The 23471-nt window shown below is 57.4% G+C and overlaps 10 protein-coding genes across 10 annotated transcripts; 3 read left to right on the top strand and 7 right to left on the bottom strand.

Annotated features, from left to right (window-relative positions):
• Window positions 1-115: 115 nt before the first annotated feature.
• MKK02DRAFT_44247 (acyl-CoA N-acyltransferase) lies at window positions 116-655 on the bottom strand (the record flags this gene model as incomplete). The annotated part of the gene is made up of 1 exon (XM_053092855.1): window positions 116-655. The coding sequence occupies one exon, from the start codon at window positions 653-655 to the stop codon at window positions 116-118; it is 540 nt and encodes a 179-aa protein (XP_052945334.1).
• A 2428-nt stretch (window positions 656-3083) lies between these two features.
• MKK02DRAFT_32948 (uncharacterized protein) lies at window positions 3084-4332 on the bottom strand (the record flags this gene model as incomplete). Its single annotated transcript, XM_053088607.1, has 3 exons — window positions 3084-3477; window positions 3938-4029; window positions 4081-4332. 3 exons carry the CDS (start codon window positions 4330-4332, stop codon window positions 3084-3086), a joined length of 738 nt encoding a protein of 245 aa, XP_052945335.1.
• Window positions 4333-5201: 869 nt separating this feature from the next.
• Window positions 5202-6215, top strand: MKK02DRAFT_44248 (SAM-dependent RNA methyltransferase; the record flags this gene model as incomplete). The annotated part of the gene is made up of 6 exons (XM_053092856.1): window positions 5202-5235; window positions 5287-5344; window positions 5392-5783; window positions 5935-5960; window positions 6013-6064; window positions 6121-6215. The coding sequence occupies 6 exons, from the start codon at window positions 5202-5204 to the stop codon at window positions 6213-6215; spliced, it is 657 nt and encodes a 218-aa protein (XP_052945336.1).
• Window positions 6216-6374: 159 nt separating this feature from the next.
• On the bottom strand, window positions 6375-7335 carry MKK02DRAFT_32950 (uncharacterized protein; the record flags this gene model as incomplete). Its single annotated transcript, XM_053088608.1, has 6 exons — window positions 6375-6458; window positions 6522-6556; window positions 6607-6838; window positions 6913-6997; window positions 7069-7203; window positions 7274-7335. The coding sequence occupies 6 exons, from the start codon at window positions 7333-7335 to the stop codon at window positions 6375-6377; spliced, it is 633 nt and encodes a 210-aa protein (XP_052945337.1).
• A 325-nt stretch (window positions 7336-7660) lies between these two features.
• MKK02DRAFT_32951 (uncharacterized protein) lies at window positions 7661-9958 on the bottom strand (the record flags this gene model as incomplete). The annotated part of the gene is made up of 4 exons (XM_053088609.1): window positions 7661-8296; window positions 8348-9365; window positions 9411-9544; window positions 9608-9958. 4 exons carry the CDS (start codon window positions 9956-9958, stop codon window positions 7661-7663), a joined length of 2139 nt encoding a protein of 712 aa, XP_052945338.1.
• A 756-nt stretch (window positions 9959-10714) lies between these two features.
• On the top strand, window positions 10715-12056 carry MKK02DRAFT_44251 (ribose 5-phosphate isomerase A-domain-containing protein; the record flags this gene model as incomplete). The annotated part of the gene is made up of 8 exons (XM_053092857.1): window positions 10715-10747; window positions 10812-10952; window positions 11003-11102; window positions 11160-11256; window positions 11305-11437; window positions 11499-11714; window positions 11770-11856; window positions 11904-12056. 8 exons carry the CDS (start codon window positions 10715-10717, stop codon window positions 12054-12056), a joined length of 960 nt encoding a protein of 319 aa, XP_052945339.1.
• Window positions 12057-12957: 901 nt separating this feature from the next.
• Window positions 12958-14373, bottom strand: MKK02DRAFT_25186 (uncharacterized protein; the record flags this gene model as incomplete). Its single annotated transcript, XM_053086998.1, has 4 exons — window positions 12958-13387; window positions 13431-13671; window positions 13716-14033; window positions 14079-14373. The coding sequence occupies 4 exons, from the start codon at window positions 14371-14373 to the stop codon at window positions 12958-12960; spliced, it is 1284 nt and encodes a 427-aa protein (XP_052945340.1).
• Window positions 14374-16110: 1737 nt separating this feature from the next.
• On the top strand, window positions 16111-19205 carry MKK02DRAFT_32954 (uncharacterized protein; the record flags this gene model as incomplete). The annotated part of the gene is made up of 3 exons (XM_053088610.1): window positions 16111-16362; window positions 16411-19009; window positions 19054-19205. 3 exons carry the CDS (start codon window positions 16111-16113, stop codon window positions 19203-19205), a joined length of 3003 nt encoding a protein of 1000 aa, XP_052945341.1.
• Window positions 19206-19394: 189 nt separating this feature from the next.
• Window positions 19395-22047, bottom strand: MKK02DRAFT_44254 (fungal-specific transcription factor domain-containing protein; the record flags this gene model as incomplete). Its single annotated transcript, XM_053092858.1, has 8 exons — window positions 19395-19884; window positions 19930-20312; window positions 20360-20455; window positions 20491-20850; window positions 20884-21145; window positions 21188-21313; window positions 21347-21918; window positions 21964-22047. The coding sequence occupies 8 exons, from the start codon at window positions 22045-22047 to the stop codon at window positions 19395-19397; spliced, it is 2373 nt and encodes a 790-aa protein (XP_052945342.1).
• A 551-nt stretch (window positions 22048-22598) lies between these two features.
• Window positions 22599-23330, bottom strand: MKK02DRAFT_44255 (putative adenine phosphoribosyltransferase; the record flags this gene model as incomplete). The annotated part of the gene is made up of 3 exons (XM_053092859.1): window positions 22599-22761; window positions 22908-23221; window positions 23271-23330. 3 exons carry the CDS (start codon window positions 23328-23330, stop codon window positions 22599-22601), a joined length of 537 nt encoding a protein of 178 aa, XP_052945343.1.
• Window positions 23331-23471: the final 141 nt, after the last annotated feature.

A 23471-nucleotide genomic window follows, 5' to 3' on the forward strand; every position in this document is an offset into this window, starting at 1 on the left:
GAAGCTGGCTTTCAGTTCGGCAGATAGACAGCGAGCAAGAAGCGAGTAGGAGCGCCAGCGCAAATAGCTCAAGCGCTCCAGGCCGAGCACCAGCTGCACCCTGCATGAGTTCCGACTATATAGTCTTCTCCAGTACCAAGTCCCTTCTCCTCGATTCGCCCACCATAAAGTACTTCTGCCCCCTTTCAACAAACCCCATCTTCTCATAGAACCTCCTCCCCCGCTTATTATCTTCCCACACCCCTAGCCACAGGCTCCGGTACCCCTCTTTCCGCGCCATCTCCTCCGTCCGCGCCATGAGATCCCCGGCGAGTCCGCTCCCGTGATGCGCCATATCGATGTATAATCTCCGCAGGTGGATGGTGGATGATTCAGCCAGACATGGCTCAGACATGCCAGTGGCGAGCTGGACCGCGCCGATGATGGTGTCCTTCCCGTCGGGGGTTTGGGTGGTAGCAAGGAGGAAACGCGCGGTGGGGTCGGCGATGTCGCGCTCGATTGAGGACGGGGAGAGGGGGCCGGAGAGGTAGTCTTCAAGGTCTGAGGGGGAGACGGAATATGCGAAGAAGTGCGCCCAGACGGAGCCGTATAGGTGGGATAGGGCGGGAGCGTCCGAGGACTGAGGCTGGCGGAAGGTGTAAGTTTGAGCGGACATTGCGGGTTGAGGAATGTGGTGCGATTTGGCCGCTTGGCGGGGCAGAGGTCGCCAAAAGTTCGCGAGCTCGCTTGTGTGGTGAAGAGGATTGGTACAGGCCTGAGGTCTGAAGTCTACCTAGCAATGCGACTTGTGAGTAGGGGACGACTGCAGGAGTCGATGCTACCATAGACGCGTCGGGTCCGGTCGAGTCGAGTGTGGCGCGCATGTGGCGCCGGCGGCGGGCGAGTGTGGCGGAAGTGACGAGTGGCGCCTGACTTAGTGCATCGAGCCATTGCAGTGCAACCTATGTTCGCAACTGTGCACCTTGTGATCTTGATGAGCAAGGGAGCGCACTGCTCACCATGAAGGTCGAACATCGCTCGGATCGATGCGTTGAGGACCAGAGACCATGGGGGCTTTCGAGGTATCCTGCTCGCGGAGCTGCCTGCTGCGGGTCCTCTTGATCCATCCAGTTCAAGGGGCTCTAGACGGCCGTACCAATGTCGATCAAGGTGAACACATCGGTAAGGCAAGAGATGGACGAGAAGGCGCTTACTGTAAAGCTGAATCGAGCAGACACGGTAGTGTGACGCGATGACCTGGGATCATGCAGCTGATAATCGATCATCGCCGAATCGGGTGGCTGGCTTCGGTGCTACACTATGAGCGATCTGCCGACGGTGTGAGGACAAAGCTCAAAAGGAACGGGCTGCACGTGGCTTTCTTATCATCGCGCACCTGAGGAGTCCTTTCACGTCGTCGCGCGTTGAGCATGGCGAGGAGCGAGAAGTGAAAGGAGCGTCCATAACAACCACGTTCGATCTCGGGTGGGCTGATCCCTGGGCGGGTTATAAGCTGATACCCTTTCCCCCCGGAGCCTGCATCCCTCCATACACCCCCATCCGTTCCGTCGAACTCCCATCAGATATCTGATATCATCTGCACGGATACAATCGGCTCACAGCATGACTTCTCACCAGCAGCACCCGGCCTCCCACACAACATGCGAATCAGGCCCACCCCGGCCCGGATTGTCTGATATCTTCACCTACACTGCCCTGCGCAGACCTCGTTATGGTGAATTGGGCTCGATCACTCTACGGCGAGTCGGTCCAGCGAGTTGCTCAGAGATGAGATCAGTCGATGATCCCGAAAAGGTCAAAGAATACGACCGGCTCGTGGCCGAACTGTACAAGGAAGAAGCCAATCGTCGACAGACTGCTTCGGAGCGTCAGAGAAGCGGCCAAGAGGAGCAAAAGTGGCCGACCGACCTCAATGAAACGATGCAGAGTTTCCTACGGACGCTCGTCCACTCGGCTCCCTGGTCCAGCGTGGCCGAAGCTGACGAGAGCAAACCCCCCTCGGTCGTGCCTGTTGCCAGTGCAGATCTCGACAGGTTGAGTGAGCCAACTCATGCTGTCAAAGCCTCCGCTAGCAAATGATCTGCGTGCAGGACTGTTTGATTTGCGAGTGCGTCGAGCGTGGGTTGACCCGAGGCGGTGATTACAGTGGTGCGATATACGTGTCGATCGGGAGACGAGAACAAGCTTGTGTATGTTGTACATAGCTGTTATGATATCGACATCACCAAAAGCTTGAGAAAGTTCATCCAGTTACTCCCTGCCATGTAGCTAGCACATATCCCCTTGGATGATATTTCCGTGACCTCCGTGGAGGCGTAGAATGCTTCGCCACCCGGGCATTCCAGGCTTGTAGTTGCAGGCTTGAGAGTCTCGCTGTAGTCGCAGCGGGGCAGAGCGGTGATCAGGCCAGGTAACACGCCTTCGGTCTGCTGCACGCCCTGCGTGGCACGACTCCTTTGGTCCAAGCGAGTTGAAGGGAGCGATCTTCTGAGATCTGTCGGGCACCTCGCTCGGCGAGCAAGTGCGTGTTTTAGGCGTGATTATAAGGCTCGCGAGTACTGGGGGACGTCCACACCTATTTGGCGGAGCTTGGAAAGCAAAGGAAGACCCGGTGGCGCTGTCGCACGCGCTATACCATAGCTTATCTTGATTCCAACTCAGCTGGAATCGAGGGGGAGGTAGCGCATCACTAGGTAGCCCCGCTGCTCTTCGACGTCGACCTCGCACAGCAGTGTCTCGGCCTATCCATATCTTCGCTCCTCTTCCAGCGCTCCCCAGCTCTCCTTTCCACCAAGCCAGACGCCATGTTGTCCCGCACGCGCGGTGAGCGGGACGCCATAACTCTTCATGGCGAGGGAGACACAGTCTCAACCAAACGGGACGACAACAGAACTCGGCACACTCAAGCGATGAAGCAGGTGATGAAGTACATGGCAGAGCAACAAGGCAAATCAGGTAGCCTATTACTCAGGCAAGGACACGCGGTCCAGGACACGGATACGGTCCTGTGCCAAGTGTGGACGGCCTGTGCTGTCCGACCGGAGGGAGACCCTTATTTGAAACTGCCGCGGTCCGTCGTGTTTTCATCCAGATATTACGAGCACCTGGAGGCTGAGGAAAGGTCGGAAGCATACCGCTTGCGTGACTCGATTTGCGCGGAGAACATGAAAGAGTTGATTTGGGACATGCGAGAAAACCATGTTCTGCTGCTGGCCTACGACTCCAAGGGCGAGCAGATTCTTCGGGGCGAAGAGACCAGAACTATCAACGTATGGCGGTCGGCACTCCCTACAAGTACGCTCGTCCGAGGCGAGACCTTCCTGGGTAATTTGACCCTGCGCGAGATAGACTGGTACGGATCTCCTCCACTGCCACTTCCCAGCATTGCTGGCGTGCATTCCGGCGCGACCGAAGAATACCATGGCCCTGGGATGATCGAGCACATGTGAGTCTTGACTGGAATCGCGACGGATTAACCTGATTGTATCAGGCCGGAAAGCCGAGCAAGTCTGCATTCCTATTCGAGCTGACAGACAGGCAAACAAGGAAGGGAGACTGAGAGCAGCGATCTGCGAGGTCCGGAGTGATGGACAATGAGCAGGAGACTGTTATTGTGTGATGGTTCTGGTCAGTAGTCCGGTGGCATTGGGTGTACATACGTCATGCAAGCAGATGTGTGAGACTCCGTCGGTATCAGTAACGGAACCGGGGCCACAGTCTTCCAGATTCTTGATACGGAGCACAAAGCTCGTTCAAAGAACCCAAAACCCGGGCGACAGCATGACCAGTATGGTATATCTCAGTCGCGAGGAGTAACAGTGCTATCATAATCAGTGGAAATCGCCATGATTCCAGCTATCTTTTAGTCAGCATTGCCGCGGACTCGACGACGAAGGTGTGGCATAGGTGGGTCAGGTCGATCGGACGCACAGCTCACCTAGGAATATAGCCAACTTGGCCGAGTTGATCACCAAGCGGCCCAAACTTGACGGGCAGGCACCATCTGAAGAGCGTCCAGAATTCCTCTTGCTAGTATATCAGCCGGAGCTCGCTAATCGAACCACTGTGCAGCTCACTCACTGCGGCCCGGGTGTGCCCCACCTGTTGAGGTCGAGGTGCACTCGCTCCGCCTGCTTCACCCTTGATGTATTTGGGAGGTATTGATCGATGTGATGAAAGCTCTTGAAGGACATCAAAGCCGAGGAGGCGTCCATCGATACGTAAATAGCAGCCCGGTCCAGGCCGAAGGAAGTTCAGAGGAATCGCGTGCGATCCAAGCGAAGAGTGTTGAAGTTTGGAAGGTAGAAGTACAAAAGCAGAATGAAGATGCATTGGACACGATCAGGTCTACTTATATAGTCCTGCTGGCGTCGCTGCGTCGCGACACCGACGCGACGACACGACGCCGACGAGTCGCTGGGACGTCGCTAGACGACGTCTCACGTCTCTATGTGCTATAGGATACTTGGGTGGCGGCGTTGCCTCGCCGCCACTCAGCGCCGTCAGTCCGACACTAATGTAAAGTGTCCGGACACCCGGACAGACAATTCTGTCCGGCCCGTACAGTGACTAACCCGGATATTCACCTAGCGCTATCTCAGATCTAGTCGGCGCCGGCGCGGCGCCGCGACGCCGTGACGTCGCTGCGACGTCGCAAGGACATCCAGCGACGTGCTCCTGTTCTGAGATCTGTCGGCGCAGTCGCCCAGCGACGCGCCGCTATGATCCTACAGCCAACAAAGAGTAGGCGATCCAGAGTACAACGTACTTGGGATAGCGCATGATGGATTACAGACCAGGTATAGAGCCGACAGACGATGTGGTGCATGGTCAGCGAAGTCATCAGCTCCTTTCCTTCAATCTGATTGAGTTCGGAAGCGGACGGGCACGGCGGACCGAGCTGAGCCTAATCCGGTCAGCTTCCTTCGATCTCGATCAGTCTGATCCATCTAGCGTTCTCCAATGTCGATGAGCACCAAAGATGAGCTACCACCTTTGCGCTCTCCAGGTGTCCCGATAGGAAGCGAGAAGAGCACTATCAGGAGAAGCGCTCGCCCTGGACGTCCTGGACCAGAGGCCAGAGGGCTCATTAATCGCTTATCTCGCCAAAGACGTCGTGTTTCAGAATTTGGCTGCGCCGGCCGGTCACTGATTTTCACTTCTCCTCTCTTTCACACTCATCACCATCTTAGGTCGCAGCCATGTCCACCCCCAAGTCGTTCCGCTATGTCATAGGTGAGATCCACGAGCTGTTATCGAGACTTCAAGGAGAATACTGACATTCAGAGCACATGGAGGAGGATGACGCTTCGACTCACGCTCTTCCCGCATGGGTCCGCCTCGAGTCAGCCATCTCCCCTACGAGACTGCGAGCTCAGCTGACACAGCTAGGTACGCTCACATGCTAAAGCGTGTCGGCTCGAGCTCTTCCGTCCACTTCACCTCCCTCTCCTCGACCTCCGTCAAGCCGCTCGCGGACTACCTCAACTCGCCCAAAGCCCAGCTCCACACCGAACCCATCCTCAAGATGCTCGAGAAAGCCTCGCCGCCTATCCCGCAGGCAAGGGTATGCCTCTTGGATCCGAGAGCGCCGAAAGAGCTCTGTCCGGGAGATGCGGAGCTGTTTGACGTGTTCCTCTATGGTGGAATATTGGGGGATGATCCGCCCCGGGACAGAACGGGGGAATTGCGGAAGCTGGGATTCGAGGGGAGACATCTCGGGGCGACGCAGATGACGACGGATACGGCTGTGGGGGTGACGAAGATCGTGGTTGAGGATGGAGGTGAGTCGACGATCTACCTGCGGATATGGGTCGTGAGGGGTCGCAGCGGCAGGATGGCGCTATCGAGCGGTCGTTGCGTTGTGGTGGGCGGGATAGCGGACCAGCTGTGCAGGACTCGATGACCGAGCAAAGTATCAAGCTGACTATGCAGTGAAACTGAACGAGATACCATACGTAGTAAGCAGACTACAATACGCCCAGTGTCAGGGCCGGAGCTGATCATAATCAGGACTTCCCGACCATCAGCTTCAATGCCCATGAATCTATCGAGATGCCATTCCGTGAGTCCCGCTGTTCTCCACGAAATTGTGTAGCTTTACCAACGCTGATCTCTCAGGCTACGTCGCAGACGAGAAGAATGAGCCCATACTTCCGCCAGGAATGAAGGAGCACCTGAAAGCGGACCTCGACCGAACGATAGATGACTTCTAGATATGCATCTGCTTCTTTGGTACTGTGTCGCCTCCGCTTGATCACTCGGATCCGCCACTCCTGCCTACAGCCTGGACGTGGGCACGGCAATGCCTAGTCAAGCGGAGAACTTCTGCCTGGGCGACATCAGCGAGGCCCTGTCCAGCGAGCCGGTCGAGCTCACTTGAGGTACTTGGTCCAGTCCTCCTTGCCCCAGCCCGACGAGATGGAGTTATCAACGAGGCCGTCAAACAGCGTCGTAGGCTGAAAGAGTCAGCTGCTGCCCTCGTGTCTCTAGGCCCCAACGTGAGGGAAGGTGCGACTAACCGTGACATGAATGGAATTCTGTCGACCAATCTTGACTGTTCCCATCAGCTCGTGCACATCTTCCGCGCCTCGGGATGGGACCCACTGATATGCTTCATGCCCTCAAACGCTTCCGTCCCCTTATTCATCCCTCCATCCTGCTCGACCACTCCAATCCGCTTCCTGAACTCGCCATATGCCTGGCTCTTAGGACCCTGGCCCAACTTGCCCGACTTCTCGAGGACGGAGAGTGCGAGGTCGGTGAGGCCGTCCCGGATTTGGTCGGCTGTGAGGGAAGCGGCGGGAACGTTGAAGTACTTGGACTGGTTCTCGAATACCTGTCATTATCAGCACGTACACCCGGGAATGTTAGGTCTGGAAGGGGGACTGTTCTGCACAGAAGAAAGCTTACTACAGTGAGGTAGTCCCAGAACAGCTCCGGATGGTGGGTCCCGAACACGAGCAGTGCTTCCGTCACGACAGGAGAGACGTAGTGGCTGGATTGTCAGCGCCTTCCCCTTATAGAGCGATCCCACGGATGCGACGACCACGCCAAAGGCAGGCTCACAATGGCTGAGGGTAGATCCATGTGACGACGCTCAACTGGCCCTCGTACTCCCCTCCCTTCCGAAGCAAGGGCAGAACGTTAGCAGTAAGCGATCGAGCCATCTTGGCAGAGAATGGGCATAGCGGGTCGAGGTAGCTGAAGCGTCAGCAGAGGAGCTTGGTCAGCAAGAAGAGATGAGGAAGGAGGACCGGGCCGGGGTACGCACGTCTCCAGCACCTGGGAACCGGTGCCTTGCTTCAGGAAAGCGAGTGAGCGTGGGACCGCCATACTGTAAGTGCGATGAAGGGACAGGGATGTCAAAGGGTAGAGGTATACTTGTAAGTTGATATTAGCTGTTGCAGCGGTGTAAGCAGCCTTCCTCGACGCGCGGACGTGGAGGCATGTGGCATGCCCGAGGCCGAGGTCGTAGCGCTAGCTTCCAAGGGCATGCCATCTGCCATTCGTTAGGCGCAACTGGCAGATGATGACTATATGCAACTGTAGTGCTACACGCTGAGTATGCTATAATTGTCCACAGTAGGCCTAGAGTATCCAAAAACACATCTAGAGAGTCCTCCTTCTGTACCATCCCTTACACCCGCCCTCCGACCCCTCATCCCGCCTGAACAGCCTTCCACCCTCTACCTGCTCTCGGTGTGATGTCCCCTGCCTCCTTCGCCTTGATCGTAGCATTTGAATCACAGCTCGCCTTGCTTCCCGACGAGCTCGTCCGCCGCAGCTTCAGCTTTTCAGGAAGCATCATCTCCAGTCTCTCCCCTCTAGTCTCGATATCCTCCTCGTCCTCATCATCGCCAACCCGGAACCTGCCCTTGCTCTTGCGGAACGAGTACGCCGACTGAGGACTAGGTGTCCAGAATCGTGGGTCTGGCTGACGGACCGTCTTGCGTGGGGGCGAGCGGTCTGGGGTGACGGGGTGCGAGCGGACCGAGTCGCCCGAAGAGAGACTGCCCGAGCCGGAGCTGGAGTCGGTCAAATCGGTGGACATGAGCGATCCCTCGATCTCGTCCAGCTCCAGCTCGTGTAGGTCCGAGAAGGCCGAGGACGGTTTGCTGGGTGAAGTGGATGTGGAAGCGGGATTGGATATTTCGATCTGGAAGTACTCGAGGGGAATGTGAGGGGAGAGAGAGGTGATGGGCGGTGAGGGGATTGGGAAGCGCCAATTAGGCAGATGAAGTGAAGGAGGAGGGAGAGATAGATGTTGGCGCTGCACGCGAGGTCGTAGGGGTGTCTACAATATCAGCTCGAAGTTCACATCGTCTCGCAAGGACAGCTAACTCACGAATCCCAGTATACGCTCCACTGCTCCTTCCTCATCTTCCCCTAGCCTGCTGCCCGTCGCATCCTCTTTGACCGCCCTGATCATCCTCTCCACGTCAATCTCGCTACCCATCCTCTTCTTCTGCTTCGGCACCGCCCTGTCCACCTCGGACATCGATCCGGTGGTCGTCAGACCCAACAACGTCACCCCCCTGTTCCCCTCATCCACCGCCATTGGCTCCAGTACCCTTCGCTTCCCCTGCGCAGGCGTGAAGCGCTTCGTCAGCGCCTCGACCCGCTCCCCGTCCGTCTGTTGGCTCGCCGAAGGGATGAGACCGGCGCTCTGTGAAGCAGCGAGTGACGGGCGACAAGGGGCCGACTCGGTAGTGGGCGAGAATGTCGCCCACGCCATGAAATTCGCCAGACTCCCCAGGCTTTTGTTCTTCCCGTGTGCCCCCCTAGCGTCCATAGTCGGACTGGACGACCGTGATGGTCCAGCGACACACATCTCCTCCTCCTCCGCTGACGGAGATGGCTCATCACTCCCCATATCCTCGAAAGGAGGGAAGTAGCTCATGCTCTCCGTCGGCGGTAGGTTACTCGGCGAGAGTATGGCCGCCGAGTATGGGTCCCGAGACGACATTGCGCTGCTGGTAGAGTCCGCCCGGCTTGACTGGCGCCGGTTAGGAGGCGAAGAGGGTCCGGCGAGGGCGAGTTGGCGGGGAAATGGGGGAAGGGAGAGGGATTTGGATTTGGTCTTCTTGGCAAATGGGCGTGAAGAGCCGGGGTGGAGAGCGATGGCGCGGAGGGATGGGGAAGTTTCCGCTGGGGAAGAGGGAGAGGACATGATGTCGGTAAGAAGATGGGCGGTAGCAGCGGAATTGTGATGAACAAGGAGGATAGATCGTAGTGATACTGGGCCGATCAGGGACGATGACGATGGCAAGGGGGTAGGTGTAAGAGATCCTGCACTACCGGATACGTGTTCGCGGATGTTTGACACCTCCGATTCCGGATTCTCGCAGTAAATGCTAGATCCGCTGCGGATGTCGCACCTGGATGGCGGGCGGTATCAAGCCTAGCACCGGTCGTTATGGTTGGTGTCTCCAAGACCGGCTGTGCCGAATGGGATACGGTGAAACGGTAGGTCGGTGGCGATGATGATATGGGTAGATGAGGGAGGATGGGGGAGAGCGAGGATGATATGTATAGTGCTGCGCTGGGGAAAGAAAGAAGCCTTCACACCCCTCTCGCTCCTGTCACGCACGCAGCAGGCACGCACCCCGTCGACCTCGCCGCCTTTCCCGCCTATCTGCCTTGCCTGTGCGCGTGCGTTGTAAATGCGTGTATGGATGCGGGAGGGACAATCTCTGGCGATAAGGTGTATCTTTTGCTTTGTGAAGTACAATCGCTCGACTGGTCCGAGGAGGAGGAAGGAAGTGATTACGATTGGGGGTTTCGGGCGGGACAGGGCTTCGAGATTGGGTCTCGGCTGATTGTCCGTGGATTTTGCTGACCGTCGCCCAAACGTCGAGTATAGCTGAGTAGCGTTTGGACGGACGAGGAGATATTGGGAAGTGACAAATGCAAAGGAGAGCCAGTCAACCTCACACGACTGTAAGCAACAGATCATACCGTTTCAGGCGATCGATCACAAGGTCAGGGAAGCGCAGAACCATGCATAGCCGCTCCTATCCAGCCCCCTATTCCGCTCGCATCTCGCCCGTGCAAAATTCTCTCGCAGAGGGTGCCGCCTTCCAAAGGCAAGGGAGAAGGAAGGGACGAAGTTGGAAGGCAGGTGAGGCGGGAATGCGGTTTTGGGGTGAGTGATGTAGCCGGATGGATGGGGAGGTGTGCAAAGGACGTGATAAGGTTTTGGTGTTTCGTCTTTACCCCTAGCTGCGGATGAAACACGGCACGTGTGTGAGCTTGGCGTGGAAGCTGCACAGAAGATATGCGAGTGAGCTGTGACTCTTCGTACTGTCCACCACTTCCAGCACTTGCCTGCCGGATGAGCGCTGGCTGAGCACTGCAAGCGTAACAACAACAACAACAACAACAACAAGAAGAAATCGCGACACCTGGAACGCATCAGGGCGAGCTGCCGTAACTCTCACCGGCACTTGCCGGGCCGGGGAATGCCGCGGTCCGTGCGCGATTAAAGTGGTGATCTGTCCGTCAGCTCAGCGCTCCAGCTGCTGAAACTTGCTTCGACTTGACAGTCACCCTCTCTTCTTGACGGTCTACACACCAACCAGCCACTATACCGCGCTTTATACTAGCTTCGCTCGTCAGGAATAATCGAGCACGGGGTATCACATCGCCAAAAGCTGCGACATTTACCGTCCAATCTCCCCAGGTCCATCATCCGCTTTATATATCCGTCAGGATGTCAAGCTCGCTTAGTGCTGGAGCGCAGTCGGTCAGTGACCTCACTAGCGACTCATCAGGATAGGCTGTGCTGTTGGCTGTGTCTGACACTTCAGTTCGTTCCGCCCTCGCAGCCGACCACGAGTAACAACCAACTCCCTACATCTGTCCAATTGCCGAAGCTCGAAGCGGTTGAAGGCGCAAAGCGGCTAGCAGCCTTCGCTGCTGTGGACAAGCACGTCGGACTGAAGGACAAGGTCAGCTGTTGCATGCTTGAAGTACTGCGCATGACATAGCTGACGGGTAGATTATCGGTATTGGCTCTGGATCCACCGTTCCATACGTGGTCGACCGGATAGTCGCGCAGGGCAAAGAAGCGAACAAGGAGCGCATCTTTTTACCCACCGGTACGCTTATGCCAACGCCATGGCCTGTACGACGCGACGGCTGAGCTGACTCGCCAGGCTTTCAGTCCAAGGAGTTGATCATCAAAGCCGGATTGACCCTTGGGGACGTGGACCAGTTTCCTCAGTTGGACGTCACGATAGATGGTGCTGACGAGTAAGTTTCGTAGTGTCCGTCACGAGCAGATGTGAGCTGACGTATCAGGGTCGACAATGACCTTCACGCTATCAAAGGTGGAGGAGCATGTCAGCTGCGGGAGAAGGTCCTGGCGGAGGCAGCTACCACATGGGTGATCGTTGCAGACTACAGGAAGAACTCAAAGGTTCTGGGTACCACGGTGCGTCTCACTTATGACCAGAGTACGAAGGGTATGAACGGGGGTACGACTGACTCTTCAGTGGACCCAAGGCATCCCCATCGAGGTCGTCCCCTTTGCCTACGCCACCGTCCTCTCAAGTCTCGCACGCATGGGCTCCCTGTCCAAATTACCAAATGGCAAGCCAGGGCTTGCGCTTCGAATGGGCGTCAAAAAGGCCGGGCCGGTTGTCAGCGACAACGGTAACTTCATCATCGATGCGCCGTTCGGGGAGGACTGGATGAGAAAACCCGCTGAGGTGAGCTCAACGCCAGACTTCGCGTGGCTGTAGACGCCGTAGCTGACACTAGTAGCTGCTGAAGACCATCAAACTCATCACTGGCGTTGTCGAGGTCGGGCTGTTCTGCAACATGGCACGAGCCGCTTTCTTCGGGAACGAGGTGAGCTCCGTGCTTGTTGAAGCGAGCTCCAGCTGATATCCGGATAGGATGGCACCGTGACAGTACGGAACAACGACGGATCGACCGAGTCCATCGAGTCTGTTCCGGACGTACCAGATCTGTCGCAGCCTGGACCTGCGAAGAAGGCGCAGCTGGAACAGGAGATGAAAGTCTCTGGCGGCGAATTGCGAGATGCTTGATTGTCGCATGGGCTATGCATCTTCTGAGATCTGCTGGACACTCAACTGAGACTCGCACTTGCTACGCGAAGGCGCGGAGGAGGACCCAGCCGCAGGCGTCAAGCATTGTCTACTCGTCATTCGTCAAGGCGTCGGTTGCTCCAGCTTGCGCGCTCCCAGCGGCCGAGTCGCGCCAATCGTCCAGGCGGCATCCTGCGGCGATATCCCGGAGCGAAGCGGTAGGAGATTTCGGGACCAAACTCGAAAGCGGGGAAATGCTATAACGCCGCATAAATCCGACAGGGCGAGCCTGATCGAGTCATCACCTCAATGACCGACGATTCGAAATTTGGCTGTACTCGCCTTCCTTCAACCTTTCATCATCCTCGACTACAAGCGATGTACTATATCCTCTCCTTCTATTGCGCCCCCTTTCCCCAGAGGCGTGCAGCTGGAGCGGAGTGATACCGCCCTCCAGCTGCGGAACCAGTATCACTCGCCAGGTCCTATCGCTCCACCTCTCACTCTCGTCTCTCACTCTCGTCTCTCACTCAACTGACCCTCCCCCTCTTCTCCCCCATACCCTCCCTCCCTACACTCCCAAGCGGATTTGCCTAGAGCCCTGCCACCAAAATCACACGCGGGCGTTCTTACTACCTGTCTTGGAATACCATTCGCGTTCTTCGGAACGGGGTCTTAACCTGCCTTTGCGCAAGCAACGACGGATGAGTTCCACCCTTGATACCTCTATTCTTTTATACGTGAGGCTTCGAGGACTAAACTCTACCGACATTCCTATCTCTCTCCTCTTTCCATAGAATGCTATGAATACATGCGTCGTTCCTCCATCCCGCTTCACCCGTCCCAATCGTTATAGTATCAATACAGTGCCCTGATACGCAGAATACCCTCCACTTGCTCACTACCTCCCCTCCGATCCCAGCAGCGCCAGCGCCGTCTCAATCCACCACTCGTCCCGCCTCACCTTGTGCACCAATACCGTGCTCCCCTTATCGCCCCCCTTCATCCGTTCCGCCCGCGTCGGTCTATCCTTCCACGCCCGCTCGACCTCCTCCGCTAGCGTCAGAGGGTGCCGCCCAGACTTGTGATTGCCATGTCGGAAATAAGGGCGGTTGTGCTTGTGCCACATTGACAGAGGAGAGCCCTCGGTAAGCGCTTCGATTTGCTGTGAGATCGTAAGATTAGCGAGGGGCGGCCGGTACGGTCTGTTGTAGGGCGAGACGGTGGACCAGGTGTCGAGGATGTGTGGTGGTATGTGGGGAGGCAGGAAGTAGTCGGTGTCATCACGGATAGACTGGACGACGTCGGGGAACATGAAACCGTGGGATAGGCTAGGGCATCAGCTTAGAGTATAGCCAGGTCTCGGCTACTCACAGTTTGCGAGCTTTTGGGTGATCGTACATCCAGCACCGTTCTGTCACCCAGACCACCTCCTCCGCCTTCGGATGCGCTCTTATCCAGTCCCCGACTCGCTGATCCTCGTCCCCCATCGTATGCGCGAGAGCGTACTTTGAGGTCCCGACAAACTTGACGAGATCCATCGACAGGGCGTACCCTTCTCCCGCCATATACTCGGACCGTTCCTGTGTTTGTAGGTATTCGCCGTACATGAGCACTGCCGATCAGCAGGCTTCCTTCCACAGAGATATCAATACTCACGGCCCCAGTAAGCCTTCTCCCGAGGCAACACCCTCAGCCGCCTCTCTAGCTCCGACAGCACAATGAACGAGTCGTCATCCGCCTTGACAACGTAGTCGGGCTGTCGGGTCCCGGTACAGACGGCTGTCTCCCTACTTCTCCGCTCGAACATGCCCTCGGCCGCCTCCTGCTCGGCGAGATGTGAGATGTGGGTTGCGGCGACCGCTGGATAGTGACAATTTGGTACTTGAGCGTGTTGCGCTGCCCAAGCAAAGTATGCGTGTGTCTTGCCGTCGTTCATATTTTCGTGGATGTCGAGAAGTAGTAGGTCCCCATATACTGCTCATCAGCTCCAAAGACTTTGAAGCAATAGCAGAGACTTACGTTCAGACTCCAGAGCTATCTTGTCCGCAAACGGAGGTGCTGGCTGCCCCATCACAAAGACCACCTTGACACCCTCTGTCCCTTCCTTCCTGCTTTCCGGATGACTCGCATAAGTCGCCCGGATCAACTGCCTCCTCTCCGCCTCCCTATCCATCGTGAAAACGCCGACTAGCACGCTGACGGGCGCGAGTGTGTCCGCTATGGCGAGGCTTGGTATTTGATCGCCCGTATACGGCCAAGCGGGATGGGACGGCGTGAGGGGCTGAATCGAGCCGAGCGTTTGGAGCTCATCCATGTCGTTCATATCTCGGCGATAATTCCGAAGGGAGTGGAGCTCTCGCGGATGTGGTCTTTGAAAGGCGTAGTGGGTCGGAAAGTCGGCGCGGCACTGAGCGCGCCAGGGTGAGGGTGGATCAGGGGGATGGTAAATGAGTTTGAATAGGAGTAATGCGAGCAGTGTCGCAGAGGTCAAAGTTCCGAGTATCTACGCATCAGCTTCAGAGCTCGACCACAGCTAAAATTGAGCACCCACTAGTCGACGCGGATTCGCAAACGCCCAAGCTTTGAAGCACTCAAACACCGCCAGCCCATTCCGCCGTATCCGCTCATACCGCCTCTCCTCGATATGAGGCTGTATCAACCCTTCCTCCTCCTCTGCTCTCCGCTTCTCGTTCAATCCCATGCGTGAAGTGATAGTCCCCGCGGGACCCATGATCAGTCCGAGAGGAAGCCGGCGGCGGACGGTCGACCGTGTCTTTGGGGGGTTTGGGGCGGTCGGAGCTGGGGAGCGTTTCGTGCTGGGCTGGTGATTTTCGTTATATCGTGAAATGTACAAGTGCAAGGGCGCTTCTCGCCGTTTGCGTCTACCTTTAAGCAGGGGAACAAGGAAGAAAGGACCAGAGGCGACACGGAGAAGGTGTGAATGCGGTGCAAAGATTGTACCACCCAAAACCTTAATACCTCCTTCTTGAGCATTCTGTAACCGTGCCTGAATTCTTATCCGCAAGCCACAACGCGTCATACACCTTCCCCCATCCGCAGCAGTGGCTGTATACTATACTGGGACTGAGGACAGAGGACTGACTGAGGTGCAGCTCATGTCCAGCTGAACATCACTCTGAGTGCTGATGGACACGAGGGAGGAGGTGCGGTCATCCAGCTCCTCGCAGGGCTTGGGCTGTCGCGATGTCCTTCAGCCAAGCACTGACAGCCGTACTGCCATGCCAAATGCACTGACTCTATATGGTAGCAAGGCGACGCCGGGTATGACTCTGAGCTGCCTCTGTCCATCAGCCGAGCCTCTCCGGCTGGCCTCGACCCGGCGGACGATGATGATGAGTTGGGGATGGGCGGGTCCGCGCTAAAGAGATCTGCGAGTTTGCAGAGGAAGCGGTCGCGTCGGGGGTTTCATTCTCGCACACCTGTGCGGCGAGTGAGTGGAGTTCCCTCACGGCTCGGTGCTTCGCACAGTCTGGACAGTCAACAAATCGGCTCGTACTGTAGCAGTGTCCTCTCTGCGAAGCGAGTCGATCAATTCGTGACACGCTTCTTTAGTCTTACAGTTGTTGGTCCTGAGCGTATGCGAAGCTTCAGCATGAGGGCCCGTCTCGGGGCCTATAACTCGACCAGCTGGTAGCCATGTCATGCGTCCTGTAGGTCTCGCCAAGTCGTCAGCAGCGAAGCACATATGCGCAACTTGTGACCTCAGGAGCCGGAGAGACTTTTGCCACCCGGCTGTTCTTCGCGAAGCTTGCGCTTTCATCTTTCTCTCGTCCCGCAGTTGGTCGACTATCTCCCCTGCTAGAGCATAAGTCCATCAGCTTCAGGGCATAGCAAAGCCCTCTTCGCGGTTCTCTTCGCGTCTCGCCCACCAAATCCACCTTTGTTTTGTCTAGCAAACAATAAAGGATCATCGACATCTGAAACGCCTCACTGCGTCACGCCAAAAGGCTCGGCCAACAACCCTGCCCTCCCGCCTCACTACCCGTCAAACATGCAATCCAGCTAGGCTCTTCTTTCTACCGTCCTCCTCATGCCTTCCTCAGGTACACCGATTGAGGACCCCGAACCAGCTCCTCCTTCTACTCCACCCCAAAATACTACTCGGGCGCTCTTGCAGTCCCTCGAAGAGCTGCGTGACTCACTCTCTGTCCGTGTCGCTCAACTGGCCAGTGCGGTCGAGCGACTCCGTATACAGGCGGGACAGCTGGAACAGGGTCTAGGCGTTGTTCCTCCGCCAGGAAGGACGAGGTTCAGCGGTTCTTTACTATCGCCTCAGCAACCTGTGCGTAGCAATCTTCTGGGCGCCTGCTCTTTGGCTGACATCACATAGGCCAACTTGCTACACCCTGCACAGGACATGCCCCTCCAATTCTCCCAAAACGACACACCTCTCATCTCTACCTCTGCTATAGCTACCGAAGTCGCCCAGCTCGATCGACCCATCACATCCGCCGAAATCCACCGTCTGCTTGATCGCGCGTCACAATCGCTCTCGGAAACGCCTGATCTTCGCGCTGCCGAGATGGAGGGAACGCTCGATGGACTGCGGGAAGTGCGCAACAGCCTTCAAGGCGGCATCAGGGAGTTGACGGAGGTGGGGGAAACGCAAAGTAGACTGAGGCAGCGGATGCGGGCGAGATGGGACGGAACGAACCGGCCGATCGGCGAGGGCGGTGTAGGGGATTACATCGGCGGCTCAGGGCCAATAGATTCCAAAGAGCGTGAATCAGTCAGGCGGATAGCAGAGATCAAGAAGGAGAGCGAGGACAGGAGGAAGAGTCCTACCGCGAAGGCGAGGCGGGCTCGGATGGAGCAGATGGAGTGGGAGCCGTGCCCATATGTGGCATCCGGCACCAGCTCTGGTCTACCTCCTACCAACACAAAAGACGCTGGTCGACCTCCTACTATCGTACGCACATCCGGAGTCACTCCGCCGCCCGCTCGTCCGGCCGTCCCTCGTCAATCAAACAACGCACCGTCAAGCTCCACCACCGCCGCCGCTGCTGCCCTCGCCCACACTCGTCTCGCCGGAACGCGCAGCGCCGTATCTCACCTTGACGCTGCGTCACTCGATGCCATCCACGCAGAGATCGCGCAGCTCGACCTCAACCTCGAACCGGACGAGTACATGGACGGGCTCTCCCGGATCATCCGTCGAGCCTTGCTACCTCCGGGCGTGGCCGAGGACTCAGAAGCAGCTGAAGCTCTGCTCAGCACTCTTCCCGGCTGGGGTCCACCCTCCCCTCTTTCCTCTTCCTCATCTTCCTCCTCCACAGCCATCGGCGACGCTCGGGATGCCGGTCTCACCTATCGAGGCCGGGACGTACGGGACCGTCTCCGGGAATCGACCTATACTCTTCCTTCGGGTCGGCTACCGGCCGATATGCCCTCGCTCCAACAAGCGCGCGACGGACTTTGGGCGATCATGAATCCTACCGACCACGCAGGGACCGCAGGCACAACAAACAACCACGTTCCACCCGACGAGGAGATCGTAGAGGCGGCACTCGTTGCCCAGGTAGCCGCCGCCCAGGACGCGACGTCCGCACTGGAATATGCGGACCAGCTCGCCCGTCTTCGCGCAGATCGCCGGGAGCGTGTCCTGCGCGCCCGCGAGATCGTCATCGAGTTGGCTCGGCCCCGACAGCAGAACACGGCCAGATCGGCCCGTGAGCTCGTCGACGCCGCCACGGTCATCAGAGAGGACCGGACGGCCGGTCGAGAGGCGCGAGCATCGGAACGTCACGCCGCTTACGAAGTGACGGTGCGGGCAGAACTACGGGCAGCGCAGGCTCACCGAATCCGTGCCTTTAATCGATACCAAGAGCTTGTGGCGTCTAGGGCTAGGCGCGAGACGCGGGGACCAGCGCAGCCTGCGGTTCCAATGCCTCGCCCGCCAACCGGACGGGACATCGGTACAGACGCCATCATTACCGTCATACCTGTCCTCTCGCCCACGGAGCGGGAGGATGCCGAGATGGACGAAGACATGGCGCGCCAGTCCTTCATTGCGGCCCAGATGCGCGAGGCGGCGGTCCAGCAGAGGCTGCTCTCGGCTCAGAATCGGCTCCGCGTAATGACGTCAGTCGAGACGTCGGCGGCGGAGAGGCTCTTGCAGGATCAGATGGGGTCGATGGCGATCGCTTCTGATCAGCGGGAACAGCCAAACAGAGCCGATGCGGTATCAGGCAGAGCAAGGCCGGCGGGGTCGAGGGGAAACGAGATGGTTCGAGAGCTGGCGCAGCGTGCGGCAGGGGTGGACGATGGTGTGTTGCCTGGTGGAGTAGGGTGGGCTTCTGCGACTCGGTCTGCAAGGCGGACGGTGAGACCCCGAGGCGAGGAACCAGAAGATGTCGATACATTGGTGCGGATGCGGCATCTACAGGAGACCCGCCCTGGGACGCCAGAGCGTATCGAGGCGAGGCGCCGAAACCTCGCTGCAATCCGTCAAGACCTCGTTGCCAGGCGCAGGACGCACGAGGCCCAACGGCTCGCCGCTGCGGAAAACGTGAACACCGGCGCGGACGCGGGGACCGATCCATCCATCCAGCAACTCCTCCTTGACGCGCAGCATGTCAATGAGGCACGTCGATCCCTATACGAAACGCTCGAGCAGGACCATACCGACTGGGAAGTCACGCCTTCGTCGCCCATCACAGCGACGGGGAATGCGGACTACTCGCACATCCAGGTGTCGGTCGGGACTTCGACCGAGTCGGACGAAGAGTTTTTCAGGCGGAGAGATGAGACGTTGCGCCGGGCGGGGTATGAGCTGCACCCTGCGGTAATGGGTGTCTCTGGTGCCCGGGTCGTGCGGATAGGGAGGACAGATCTGGAGGAGACAGGGCGGGAATTGCTGTTGCCTCAACCCCCGTATCAGAGTGCAGCTGTAACTCCGGTCGCTGAGCCGAGAGCGAGCAGTTCAAGCTGTATGTTTCCTATTCCTGCTATCAAGGCCTCGCTTATACTGCAGCCCCGCTCCAGAGCCCTAAAGCTGAGACTGCTGCTCCCACTGCGCCGACGCTCGGAAACGGTCCCGATACCGAGATGCGCGCACGCACGGGGCCGACCGTCGCCCGGCCGAGGCGAAGGGAGAGAGTATATATCAGTCTTCTGGATTTGTGATTCGTTTGTAGACATAGAGACATCGGCCGGAGCAGAGCAACGGGATACCTTACTTTTGTAGTATACACATCGCATAGAAGCTTTCTGGATGATATCCCTTATGGCCGCGCGCTTGGCATGACATCCCTCGCCGATTCCGCGAGTATACAATACATCCCATTCTGATAGATCCTGATAAAAATTTACAACTCAAGCATTATACTGGTTATACCAATCCGTCGATCCGGCGAAAGGTCCGTCTAAGAGCGACCTCTCCCTCTGCGCACCTCCACTGACACTGTTCCTCTGCTCCCGCTGCACGCTCGCTACTGATGGTCCCGCCTGGCCCATCCCCATACCGTACCCACCAAACGGGTTCTGCTGATTTGGCACTCCAGCTCCCGCATGGTTCCCCAAGGTAAACAGGGAGGGATGGACCCCCTGGTCCTGCTGTATATTCTGAGGTAGCGGGATCGGATGACTCCCTCCGCTCGAGGTGGACAGGAGGGTAAAGTTGTTATCGGTAGAATGACCGGGGAGGTTCGACGCGGACTGTAAATTCGAGAATATGTCGGCTGGACCGGCGAACAGTGGCGCTTGGAATGGGAGCTGAGGGGCAAAGACCAATTCTTGCTGGAGTGGCGTCGGCTGAGCGAGGTCGATGGGTACATTCGGGTTGAATCCAAGCGAGGTGACCAGTCTACCCATCAGCATTTCTTCTATCAGAATCAAGGGAATCACTCACTCCAAGAAGTCCTGTTGCGCATTGGTATTCATCATCCACGCCGCCATCTCCCCTACGTGCCTCTCCCACTCATTCTCCCCTTCCGTCTGCCGCTCAATCAGTACCGGCTCATCCTCCGCCGCACGCTCACACGCGTCCAAGCACGCATTCGCCATGTCCTCAAACGCATCTCGGAACGGCCCGGCCGCCTTGAAGTGCTGCGCGTACACGAAGAGAGCGGTAGAGCAGGCCCGAATGGCGCGTGTGGACTCGCGCATTGATATGACGCGTGGATGGGTGAGAAGGAGGTGGAGCAGGGTAAGGCCGGTGAGGAAGATGTTGTGTAGGTCGGTAAGGGAGAGGGAGTTGGCGAGGGGGTAATTTTGGTGCATCCTCCGGAATACCTGGGGCGTCAGCTAATGCACCGAGAGCGACATATTGCTCAGCTGACCTCGCATTGTTGCACGCAAGATTGTGCACACGCAGTCAAGAGGGGGTCCCCACGTGCCGCCTTAGCGGTAATGGGCCTGAGAAGGTAGAGTCTCGCCTGTTTGTCAGCTATAACCGTAGCGGACGACGTACCCCTTCGGCCCGCATCAAGAACCAATCATCCGAGCAGCACGGTATGTTCTGGTACTGAGGGCCTGGAGGCCGCTTCGGGATAGACTCCTTCCACGCATCCAGCTTATCCAGGATCGCCATGATCTGATCTCTGCTCTCCTCCGGGTTACTATGCAGATTGTAAGCCGTTCGCTGAATTTGCGCCTCGATCTGCCGCAGTCTGATGCTGTGGATGGCGGATGACATGCTGGTAAATGACGCATTGGACGGTGGATCGCGGTCAGTCGCCAAGGGGGAGTCGGAGGCGGACGCTCCGGATTGAGCGGAAGGGGTGGACATGTTGGGTGGTATGTCGATATCGCACTCCACGTTAAGTGGTAGCTAACATCAGTTCTGGGATGCCAAATCACTCACAACTTGATCGATATCTCGATCGTCTATACCCAGCGGACGCCCGAGCGTGAGCGCAAACCCCCGGTCTAGGCCGTATACCGTCCAGAAAGTCCTCTTTCTGATCTCTTCTTGGAACTGCGTGACCCCGCGAGGCAGCTTCCGACGGCGATGCATCCCGAGCTCGACGCACATCTTCATCGCTACGCCGGTGAGGTGCCAGACCGAGGGACCCTCCGCGCATCGAAGCGAGTACATGGCGAGGAAGAGGAAAGCCTGGACGTTTCTGGACCATCAGCTACGTTGTTGGACAGAGGGATGTGCTTACTCGATATTGTGTAGGGTCACTATGAGCTCCATATGATCTAATGCCAAAGCGTAGTACGCTTCAGGTTCCGCTATCCCCGGCAGAGCGACGCCCTGAAGTAGTCTGGAACCGATCGCGTAGGTCATCCTGATCGTCAGCTCGGCTCTCTGGAGAACTTACCATACGAAGAATGAGGCTGTTCCCTTCTCCCTCCCTTCCGGTGTGATCACACTATATGCCCCTTTCGGCAGCACCATCTCGTCCTGCCTCGCCAGCCAGTCCCGCAGCTGGCGCCAATTTACAAAGGGATATCGAGGCTGGATATGCGTGTAGAAGGCCTCCACCATCATCCCCGCAAGTTCCTTGTCGGGTAAGGCTGGACGGACGAGCGCGAGACCCGCTTCGGTCTCCTTGTACCGCGCCTTGAACGTCTCGTCAGGCTTGAAAAGGGTGCTGGCCGGTCGATGAAGCGTGCCGAGCAGGACCTTGGCCCACGAGTACCCGGAAGATCCGCCGAGGTAGTGCGGCTCGCTTGCCGAGTTGAGGGAGAGCAGAGCGACACCAGCCGCGATTTCATTCTTGACCTCCCCGCTCTCGCCTGTACCGCTCCCGCTGACGCTTTGGTCGTGTTGTCGCAGGGTGTCGAGGTGATCATCTGCGAGATCATCACCAGGTTTGATCTCTGCGAGGCGAGCTTCGAGCGAGGCTATCCTCGATTCAAGAAAGGTGACATATTCCGTAGGGTACTCGGTCTGAGGTGTCAGCATATTCCACAGGGGCAAATCGAGGACACTCACCTTTGGCGCCTTCTCTTGAATAATGCAGTCCGTTCCCGCCTTCTCGCACGACTTGCAAGGCTCGTTCGTTTCCCGACCATCCATGTTGCATCTTTGCTTGCGGGACTTGCACCTAATGATGGTCAGTCAGGCTCCTCACCGTCTTCGGGTTGAGAAGGTAGCCACTCTCACCTCTGTCGTTGTCAGCATGCACCGCATTTCCGCACGATAGCTCCATCATCTACTTACATTACACGCCAGCGGTATCCTCCTGTGTCTCTTTCTTCGGTGTTGAGACGACTCCGCGTCCGACTCGGACTCCTCGCCAGGTCGGACGGAAGGCGATGCCGATGGCTGCGGCATTGATGTTGGGGCAGTGTCGCCTCGAGTGTCCGAGAGATCGCGAGTTTTGCTGAGCTGCAGCTGGTCTGGAAAGCGGTGCGAGGGCTCGTGCCGCCTGTATGAGCGAAGAAGGTGTGTCTGAGTAGCAAAGAGAGGTGAAGTCGTCAAGGCTTGACGGGATTGGCAGCCGATCATATCCTTATCTTCACCTCATCCGAATATACTCCCGTCCACCTTGTCTCCCCGCGGGGGGTACCTGCAGCTAGGTCAAGGTATAGTCTATGCATCTATATGGGGAGTAAGAGTTCAACGGTCTAGTCCTCTGCTTCAATCATGGCGTACACAGGGGCATCGAGGCGGTCTGCTCCATTGAGGAAAGGGAGGCTGATGATGAAGAGGTATTCGAGCGTGCTTCCGCCGGCGGACTTGATGAGCTGGCCAGCGGCAGCGGCGGAGCCACCAGTTGCGATGAGGTCGCTGAGAAGTTAGCCACAGTCACAAATGACATGATTGCCTAGAGCGGTTGAGCAAGCCGCAAGCGGGAGCAAGCCGCTCGGTACTGAGAGCTGTGCCCTTCGGACTGGCTGTCGTGTCACCCGCCTAGAAGAAACGCAATAACTCACTCAACAACGATACACTTCTGTCTAGCCTGAACAGCCCCCTTCTGCATCTGGAACTCATCCACTCCATACTCCTTCTCATAAGCCACCGTGTCAACTTGACCAGGCAGCTTTCCGCCCTTTCGTACAGGGACGAAAGCCGCGCCGAGGCGCATAGCGATGATGGGGCCCAAGAGGAAACCTCGGGCGTCGAGACCGACGATCACGTCAGGTTTGACAGTGTGGGTGGTGGTGATGTGGTGGACGAGGTGGGTGATGAGGGACTCGAATGCGTAGGGGTCGCGCATGAGCGGGAAGATGTCGAGGAAGGTGATGCCCTGTAGTTGTTAGCGGGATTCTTGGGTCGCGGAACTTGATTGGCCTCACCTTCTTGGGGAAGTCGGGGTGGACGCCGAGGAGGGATTTGAGGTGGGCTACGTCGGACATGATGTATTTGAAGCTGAGTGAGGTGTAGAAGGAGGAAGTATGGAGTTTATCCAGGTGCAGATGTTTCAAAATTCTATTGACACCAAACACGTGGCGACTTTTGGTTCGTGCCTGACTTCCAGGCAGCCAAAGGTGAGTCCC

Source organism: Dioszegia hungarica (genome assembly GCF_025882075.1).
Source record: "Dioszegia hungarica strain PDD-24b-2 chromosome Unknown MKK02contig_8, whole genome shotgun sequence".
Taxonomy (NCBI): domain Eukaryota; kingdom Fungi; phylum Basidiomycota; class Tremellomycetes; order Tremellales; family Bulleribasidiaceae; genus Dioszegia; species Dioszegia hungarica.